The sequence below is a fragment of the Temnothorax curvispinosus genome, unplaced genomic scaffold, assembly GCF_003070985.1.
Source record: "Temnothorax curvispinosus isolate PA1 unplaced genomic scaffold, ASM307098v1 QBEX01012106.1, whole genome shotgun sequence".
In the NCBI taxonomy this organism is placed as follows: Eukaryota; Metazoa; Arthropoda; class Insecta; order Hymenoptera; family Formicidae; genus Temnothorax; species Temnothorax curvispinosus.
Window position 1 is genome coordinate 18,214 of NW_020221886.1, and position 9,736 is coordinate 27,949.

Below are 9,736 nucleotides of genomic sequence, written 5' to 3' on the forward strand. Positions count from 1 at the left end.
TCATATTAATGCTAATTCTAAATTAACCCTAGAACTCACACGTCATTTTTTTTACCTTTTAACTCACACGTGGGGTCAATATCGATCCCACGCTTTTTTTTATTGTAAAACCGTCCTACAAAGATAAAGGGTTTTAATAGTACATGAATTTCTTCGTTTTTTAATAAAGAGAAGAGAATGGTATGCAATGAATTTAATTTTACTCAAGTTTAGTTAGTGAAAAATCGATTTAAAGGCCGAAAAATGCAGAAAATTAGCAAAAACCTCTTTCTTTAAACAAAAATTTGTATCTTTTTTTGTAATCAACCGATTTTCAAAATTCAAACGGGGTTTTAAAGAGGACACATTAGACTATTAGAAAAAAATTGTCATCGCTATGTTCTATTTAAAAAGTATATTTCTTTGGGACTATAAAAATGAAGAAATTTGCAAAGTTGAAATATGGAAAAAGTTGATGAAAAAACCATAAAAAATTGTATTTTAAGTATTATTTTATTTTTATTTGATACAAAATAGTAAAAAATATGATATGGGTCTCAAATTATATCGCCTAGCCATTTTCTGCAAAATGTTAACCTTCTATAGGCAACGGGATTTTTACCGACTAAGTTGTGTGATATTTTGTCTTAAGTAATATTTATGAATATTTATGCTCAGAGTACGTAATAATACATGAAATATATTGATTCTAGCAAAAAATATAAAAGAACTTACCGACGAAACCCAAACGGTAACTCACACGTGGGGTCAATATCGACCCCATGCACGCTTTGCGACGGTGCTGCCTCACTGCTAGCGAACAACTAACGCTGCGTCCGACGTAGCCCTACTTTTAGACAGTTGAAATGAATTATGGTTCAGGTCCTGAGTCGATAATGTCACTCGCTAGCTCAGGAGCGTAGTTCAAAGTTCGCCTGGGGTCGAAATCGACCCCACGTATGAGTTCTAGGGTTAATACTAGTAGAACTTGAATGCGTATTATCATCGTTTTGAGTAGTTATTGCTAGTATTGGTTTGTGATAAGAAAAGTAAGAAATATATCTGTAGCAACTTAAGTTATCGACATGTCTCGTGAATACCATGTCAATGCAAGATCCTCCCATTGTTGTAGATGATTTGTTTGATAAGAAATGCAATCCAAAGTTGTTGCGCATAAACTCTAAGAACTTTTTGTTATCGCGCTTGGACACGTCCAAATTAAAATCACCAGCTAGTATGATGGGTGTATCATTGTAATCTTTCTTTTCTAATATTGAATCTAATTTACAATCATTGGGGCAATAAGCAAGTAAATTGCGTGAAATGAAATCTTTTATGTTCTCCATTGAGGTATTTGGATTTATGTAAACAGACATCAATAAACATTTTTTATTGTCAATTTTCGCCTCCACTGCGCATATGTCTCCGTATTTGTCTGCATCCGCAAATCGTAATTCATTTTCACCATCATCTCTCATCAGTCTGTGAGGCGTTGCCATCGTCTTGGCCATCGATGCTCTCACATCTTTACGTTTGTACTGGGTTACCACGACAACTTGACGATGATTACGTAGTTAATGTTAATATAAAAAAACATATACATAAATCGTCGTATTTGAGTGGACAAGTGAAGAAACGAGTTGTTAAAGAATGGCTTTGTTACATGGTAACAACACCTTTGTATAAACAATACAAAATTTGTTATAATGAACGAGATATGAACAATATCGATAATGGACAGCGACCTAGTACGAGTAGAGCATGTGACAGCGGGACAGATGACGACACATTAAAAATGATCTATAGTGATAATGATAAAGAATTGTTGTTGGGACATCAACACACAATGCTATGGATCGAAAGTAAATACTTAGACATTGCACCCGGTCAAAAAAAAATGCCTTTGAGCGTCATTTACGATATATATGCAGAAGAATTATCATTCCCTGCAATATATTACGGTCATCCAAGAATCTATAAAGAGGGTATTAGAGCTACACCGTTCAGCATGGCCAATAGCGAAATTAGACGAAGAGACAGACGCGGTGTGACTCCACAGCATATCCTTTATATGGCTGTAAAAATTTTACGATTGAGAGTAAAGGAGGGATTGCATTCAACTTTCAAAGTTCACGCCGCTGCAGAGAGCATTACCACGTTGTGCTTAACCATGTTGTCGACTTCTACCAGAACGTTTATAACTTGTCCTATTATTTTGTAGGTACCGGTTTCGTACCGTAGTCGACGTATTTGCATAAACGGTAGTCTTGGAGATATGAGACGCTCTGTAATTGGATCCAACGGCAGCAAATTCGGCGGATGGTCTGGATATTTGTAGTCATTTGATTTACTCAGCGGAGGAATTTTCCCAGATGACAATGATTGTCTACATATTGAACAAATTTTAAAGTCTTTTACACGATCACGCTCCTCAGTGAAGTCTTGTTCTAGAATATCTATATGTCTCTGTTGAACTTTAGATAAATCTTGTTTATACCATATCTGGTCACACACATCACATACGTGTCCAAAATCGTTCCTCACAAACAATTTTTCAAATTTATTATAGTTGCCTTGATATAATTTAATATACTCTTGTGAATTAATGACATCAATCTCCATCTGTTCTTGGTGATTAGACTCAATTTGAACATTTGAAGTAGAAGGTTGTGGCTCTAAATTCGAACTAAATATATCAATTTCCTCTAGAGTCGTACTGAATTAAAACGCATCTTTGTGCACAGACTTTTGACGTTTACAAAATTTCCTCGATCTTTCAGTTAATGACTTTGCGCATTTATTCTGATTACCCACGTTCTTCTTATGCAACTGCATTTCTAAATTTTTATGTAAAATATTGTGCAAATTCGAAATATCATTCTCTATCTGTTCTTGCTGATCATGCTCAATTTGTGCATTAGAAGTGGAAGGTATTGGCTCTAAAGTCGAACTACAAATATCAATATCCTGTAGAGTCGAACTCTGCTGAAATGCATCTTGGCGAACAGACTTTTGACGTTTCCTATATTTGCGTGATCTTTCAGTTGATGACTTAGCAGACCTTTTCAGATTACTCTCGTTCTTCTCAAGCTGTTTCTTTAACTTTTGTCGGTTCTTAAAGTAATTTTCTCTCGATTTTCTCGGCATTTTTAAGTTTCACTCTTAACTAACTCGTGAAATGTTTCCAAAAAAAATTTTTTTTTAAATTTTTATCGCGTTAGTATAAAATTTATACCCTATATACTATATATATAATAAAAGTTTTACGTTGTTTATCGTCACTTCGAATGAAAAAGGAAACCGAAGACTCGCAGAGATAATTTATAATTTTAAGAAACTTACGTTTAGGACCAAACAATTATGAGTTTTAGTTTTTGGAAAATACTCGATGAAGGATGCACAAAATGCTCGCAGGATACTCAATAAAGGAAGCGCAGAATGTTTGCAAGAAAGTTAAGTTTTTAATAATCCGTGAAGGAACTCTAAAAACTAGGAAAATGCTTGAGGAAAGTGTGCACGATGTTTGATAAAGAGTGCAGCACACTTTTTTTTTTTAAATTCGTTTCCCGTTTTTCTTAATATCACAATAAAACTGTAAACACGCATTTAATAATATCAGCAACTTTTGTAAACTGTAAACAATATGCATTTAATAATATCAGCAACTTTTTTATAATAATCATATATAATTTACATGGATAAGTGGTTCATATATATAATTTATATATAAATAATTTGAACTCATATATAATCATGTCAAATTGTATATGAACCATTTATATATATTTTAATCGCCTGCATAATTATATATAATCATATATCACGAATTAATTATCTATATATCAGCGTTTCACTGCTTTAAATAAAGCAGATAATAATTTATGATTTGATTAAATTAAATATATATATCTGTGGGGTAGGATATCAGGTGAAGGTGCGTCGGTTCCCACAATAACCAGTCGTTCAATTAGGTAGAATCTCGCTAGGTTTATTCATGTTCTATGTACAGGTAAATTATTTATGCAACACGTGCATGGAAAGTGCCCCATTACGCACGCTACGCGTGCGTGATAGACCACTTTCCAGGCACTTGCAACATAAAATAGGCAGTGTAAGTCGTGTGTAAAGATAAAAATTCCCAGGTGCGGTTACCGCACTCGCCTTCGGCTCGTGCGTAAATTCCGCACCCGGGAATTTTCATCTTACCTCACTTGTTACACAAATAACTATTCTTGGATGTGTACGGATAGGTGGACGTGTGTGATTTGTGTAGAAGATTAATGAGTAGTGTTAACGCGGTGTGTTGCGTATTATCCGTCCCGATAGTTAGATTCGCGGAGGCCGAGCTTGGAGAGGAGTCTTGAAGTTCTTGTAGACGAGGCCAGTGAGTGCGTCACTACAGAGTGCTCCGGTTGGAGCTAGATGCGTGGTACTCGGATTGGCCGGTCGATGAGGTGTGGCTTTCACGGAAGGAAAGTATCCACCTTAGAGATCAGGAACAGACCCTTCGTCGTGGCCCCAGATGCAGGAATCGGAGTCGGAATCGGAGTTGGAGAAGGCAGCGCCTTGGTCTCGGTGTTGTCCGGCGAGCTGGAGAAGGCAGCGCCTTGATCTCGGTGTTGTCCGGTGAGCTGGAGAAGGCAGCGCCTTGATCTCGGTGTTGTCCGGTGAGTCGGAGAAGACAGCGCCTTGGTCTCGGTGTTGTCCGGTGAGCTGAAGAAGGTAGCGCCTTGGTCTCGGTGTTGTCCGGTGCGCTGGATCGTAAACGACCCAGGAAACCTTTCCACGGCAGGGAGTCTGTCGACTCTTACCGAGGAAAGTTAATGTCCTGCAAAGCAGGTGTAAACGAAGGCCCGGAATGAGCACGCTCCGTAATGAACGGAGGCCCTGAGAGCACGCTCCGTCTCCAAAAAAAATTATGTCAGGGGCCCCGGTAGTAGCACACCCTGACTGGTGAGCTGATAGCTGGAGAAACCCCGCTGGGTTGCCCCTTATATAGAGGTCGATGTCGAATCTTTCTTACGAGAGAATCGGCCGGCGATGCGCCGGGTAGCGGGCACGCGTTGAACTGCCCGGCCGATCGATACCGTGCCGCCGCTTGCGCCGCGCGCCTCCCGTCATACTGCCGGCGTCGCGCGCGTACCGTCGTGCGTTCGTGGCGGACAGCTGACCGCCACAATATCTTTCTCTCTCTCTCTCTCTCTCTCTCTCTTTTTTTTTCATTAATTTTTTTAATTACGCAAATTTATACCAATAAATATACATTTTTCTTTTTTTTTAAATATATGCTTTTCTACTGGTTAACATTAATAAAAAAATCCCAAATCATTTAACTTAGATAAAAAAGATACTTTATTACCCCAAGGGGTCTAAAAGGGCGTTTTGTAGGGTCGTACCCAACCCTGTACATCCAATTTACAATAATTTACATACAATTAAATATACACTGTACATATAATTTGTTATAGACATATTCCTCTTCAATCCTTTTCGCTGTCTCGTCCTCCTTGGTCCTCTTTCGTTGAATTGTTGGATCATCCTTCTTCCTTTCCCATTTTCCTCCTTCCTCCAACTTGTCTCATTTCCTCTATTGCTTTCATCCATTCTTTTCCCTCTCCCTTTTCTTCCAGTAATCTCTCCACCACATTCTGCCACCCCTCTCCTTCCCATTCCTCCCATCTCGTACATTTCTCCCATATATGTTTCCATGTTTCCTCTTCCCTCTCACATATCCTGCATTTTTTATTCTCTTCATTTCCCCAGTATAGTCCCTCCCTCACTTCGTTACCAAGTCTAAATCTTGCAACCCTGCTCCATCTTGCTTCCTCCCATCTCTTTTTTAGATAGTCCGGAATCCCGTCCTTCCTTATACTCTTATACCATTTATTGTAATTCGATTCCCTGATTTTTTCCATTCTTTCTTGTTTCTCCTTCCATTTCTCTTTTCTCTCCAATACCTCCTCTTCCTCTTCCACTTCTACCCCAATCCCTTCCAGATAGCCCTTTCTCTCCTGCTCCCATCTTCCTATTATCTTTCCCCTCTTCCATCTCTCTTTCATTTCTTCCAAACATTTTCTTGCTATTTCACCTCCTCTACCTTCTTCCAGTTTTCTTTCAAACTTCCATGCTCTCTTACTTGCTCTAGCTCTCATCTTTTCCCTTTCTAGTTCATCTCTAACCATATATCCTGGCGTCCTCCAGTTTACTCCAAGTACCCATCTGAGGTATCTTTCATGAATACCTTCTACCTCCCTCCTTTCCTTCCATTCCCATATTTCTGCCCCGTATCCCATCACCGTCTATATCAGGGTATCATACAGCCAGATTTTTCTTTTGCAGTCCTTTTTTCACATCCTCTTCCCTATCCCTCACACTTCTCTCATTACTCTTGCTGCCTTTTTTCTTTTCTCTCTAATATGCGCTTCCTGTCCTTCATTCTTCTTCAACGTATACCCCAGGTATTTGAATTCATTGACCTCCTCTAACTTCCTTCCCTTCCATCTCCAGTCATATTTCTTCTTCCTTCCTCCTTCCTTTCTAAACCTCATTATCTTTGTCTTCTCTATACTCAGTGTTAAACCTTTTCCGTCTAGATATCCCTCTAACCTGCTTATCATTGACCTCATGTCCTGTTCCTCCTCCGCCAACAGTGCTATATCATCTGCATACATTAGCGTGTATACCTTCTCGCCTCTTAATCTCATGCCTCCCCAACCGTCTTTCTTCATGTAATCGTCTATGTCTGCTATTAACCCCTTCGTTGGCATTGACGCAAAAGTGCGTCAAATTTTTCCGTGCCCTGTGTGGCATTGACGCAAAAGTGCGTCAACTTTTTTTTCCTATAACTTTCCTTTATTTCCTACTTGCTTCGATTTGGCATCCAAGTCTTACACGGGAGTTTTTGGGGTCGCTGATTACAAATCTGAATTCAAAATTTGCAAATTCAAAATGGCGGATAAAAATGCAAAAAATTACTTAATTGGGATAAAATTTGCCATGTTGAATTTTCGAATTTTAAGTTCAGATTCGTAATCAGGGGCCCTCAAAAACCCCAGGGTACAAATTTTCAGGATAAAAAATTTTCCTGCCATTTTTGGCACTTTTTGTCGAATTCTCTCTGCCAACGAAGGGGTTAATAAATTGAACAATATTGGGCTTAGCGGGCATCCTTGTCTCAAGCCCTTCGCCGTCCAAAATTGTCCTCCACTCTCTCCACTCTTTCCCACTCTGCTCTTTGTTTCTCTCAATACCTCCTCTACCCTGTTTATCAGTCCTTGTCTCACTTCTCTCTCTCTCATTGTCTTGTTTAATACTTTTTTATTCATTGAGTCAAATGCCGCCTTTAAATCCACAAATAGTACCGTCATCTTTCCTTTCTCTTTTCCTAGTTGTCTATTCACCAGATAATTTAAAGCGAATATTTGATCCATTATCCCCATTCCTTTTCTAAATCCTGCTTGGTTATCGGGAATCAATTTTTTCATTTCTACCTCCTTTCTTATCTTTTCCGCTAATATCGCCGTGTAAATTTTGTACATCGAAGGCATGATAGTTATCCCTCTGTAGTCCTTCACCTCTCTCCCTTCTCCTTTTTTACTATTGGGATTATCTCACCTTCCTTCCATTGCTCCGGCCAGCCTCCCCCCTTCCATACCCGTTTACATATTTCCCATATCCATTTCACCATTTCTTCTTCTCCGAATTTCCACGCCTTGTTCGGTATCCCGTCATTGCTTATTGCTTTTCCTGTTTTCATTTTCCTTATTGTCATTCTTACCTCCTCCAGTTCTATCCCTTCCTCTTCTTGTCTGCCCCCTCCTCCTTTCCCTTTCACCACTCTGTTCTCCACTCCACCCATGAATTCCATGAAGTATTCCTTCCACTCCTCCGGTTTTATCTCTTCGTTTATCCTCTTCCTTCTCTTCCTCACTCTGCCTATCAATTCCCATACCTTTCTTTCCGTTCTCGCTTCTCCTATCTCTCTAATCATCCTTTCTTTCTCCTCCTTCTTCTTTCTTTCGCACATTTCCCTATACTCCTTATTTCCTTCTCTATATCTTTCCGCCTCTCCTTTTCCTTTTTTCTATTTCCTTAGTTCTCTCCTCACCCCCTTTTTCTCTCCCTGCATTCCTCATTCCACCACCCTCTTCTGTTCTTGTTAGCCCCTCTTTCATTCTCTTTTTCATTCTCCTCTATTACTCTTCTTATCTTTGACGTTCCTTCCTCTATCTTCTCTTGCAGATTTCTTTTTCCTCCAATCATACCTAGTCTCTCCCTAAATTGCGTTCTTCCCTCTTCGCTCCATATTCCTCTTCTTCTTATTCTTTCTGCTTCTCTCCTTCTTTGCTTTCCCTTTAGGCTATTTCTCACCCAGAGTATTAATGGGTGATGGTCTGAGTCTATCCTTTCTTCTACTTCCAGTCTTTCTACTTTTCCTCTGACCTCCTCATTCCCTATTACGTAGTCTATAACTGTCTCACTTTTCCCTCCTGTGTATGTAAATTCTCCCTCCTCATTTCCCTTCATGCCTTCGTTAAATATCATCCATCCTCTTTCCTCGATAAATTCCAGTAGTTTCCTGCCATCCTTATTTACCTTGCGACGCTAATTCTCTGTATTATTTTCCCCGGGCCGTGAGGCGGGACTGAATCGCGTAGCAAATCTCTGATCGGGTGGCAGAGCGGATCTCGAAAGCGATACGAAACTACTTTGGGCGCCAGGTGTGGATACGGCCACACCACCGTTTACTCTAACCCGCGAAAAGTACTCTACATGAACTCTACATAGATCCGACATAAACTTTAATTATTGATATAACTCTTAATTCATATGTCAAGATACACCCGCTCTGGCCGATCGCAACGACTGCTCAGGATTTTCGGTAGAGGGTCGTTGTTGAAAACACAGCGATTTATCGACGAATGAAAAATGGCGTGTTGCCATCTATGATATTCGCCAGTAAGCAACTGATTCCGTAAACACTCTACGTAAACACTCTATAGAGACTCATACATGGGTCTAGTGACATTGGTAGTGCGTATGTTTCGCACGCAAAGGCGCTGCAATACTTGGTTTCCGCGTCCGTATGGCGCTGCGATACCTGACTTCCGCGTTCGTTACGGAAGTATCGAGCTTGCGTAGCAACGATCGTCATTGTATCAATATCTTCCGTTCACGATCTTCATTATATCCACATCTTTCGTCCACAAAAGTCGCGCGTTTCGAGTCGTGTCGTGTATTTTACCCGTTTCTACTATTCTTTGTAAAAAGGATATTGAATTGTTAAATCATTTGTTTCAAGTTATATTCAATCGTAATTACAACGACGAATATATTAAATACGGCAGCACGACGTAAGGAAAGGCGACTACCGACACTGGAAAATTATCTGCCATTGCCAGATATAAGGAAAAGGCATCCGCCATTACTAAAGAAGAAAGGACGATTGGAGAATACATTCGATGGAAATATATTTCCTACTTTTCACCCGAAGGGCGGTATTCCTCCTCTTTGGAGTCACTTTCACGTAAAGTGAAAGCTCGCACAGGTAACTCTCGTTATTCGTAAAGGGACCACTGATACAGTCGTTACAAACGTTAGCTAATGACTATCTTTGGTTCCAGAATATTCGAGAGCTTTCTTTCGTATTGGATTTGGAATTTATAACAACCACTCTTGCATTTCGGCAAGGCATTCAATCCAATATTATCTCTCAATCAGTGGCCACTGTTTAAGACAAGGAAAATTCTTCTCATTT

General features: G+C 39.6%; 1 protein-coding gene across 1 annotated transcript; it reads right to left on the reverse strand.

The window, feature by feature from the left end:
- Positions 1–2,109: 2,109 nt before the first annotated feature.
- On the reverse strand, positions 2,110–8,005 carry LOC112462236 (trichohyalin-like). Its single transcript, XM_025027899.1, has 5 exons — positions 7,757–8,005; positions 6,366–6,734; positions 5,860–6,278; positions 2,573–2,695; positions 2,110–2,365 (listed from the first exon to the last, which is right to left on the reverse strand). Exons 1-5 carry the CDS (start codon positions 8,003–8,005, stop codon positions 2,110–2,112), a joined length of 1,416 nt encoding a protein of 471 aa, XP_024883667.1.
- Between the last annotated feature and the right edge of the window lie 1,731 nt (positions 8,006–9,736).

Excerpts from the sequence above, each read along its gene's own strand:
- LOC112462236 (XM_025027899.1), bottom strand. The coding sequence starts at position 8,005 with ATGTGCGAAAGAAAGAAGAAGGAGGAGAAAGAAAGGATGATTAGAGAG. Across the intron at positions 6,279-6,365 it reads AAAGAAAAAAGGCAGCAAGA|ACGGTGATGGGATACGGGGC; the intron begins GTAATGAGAGAA and ends ACCCTGATATAG. Across the intron at positions 2,366-2,572 it reads GATGTCATTAATTCACAAGA|ACAATCATTGTCATCTGGGA; the intron begins GTATATTAAATT and ends TTCAATATGTAG.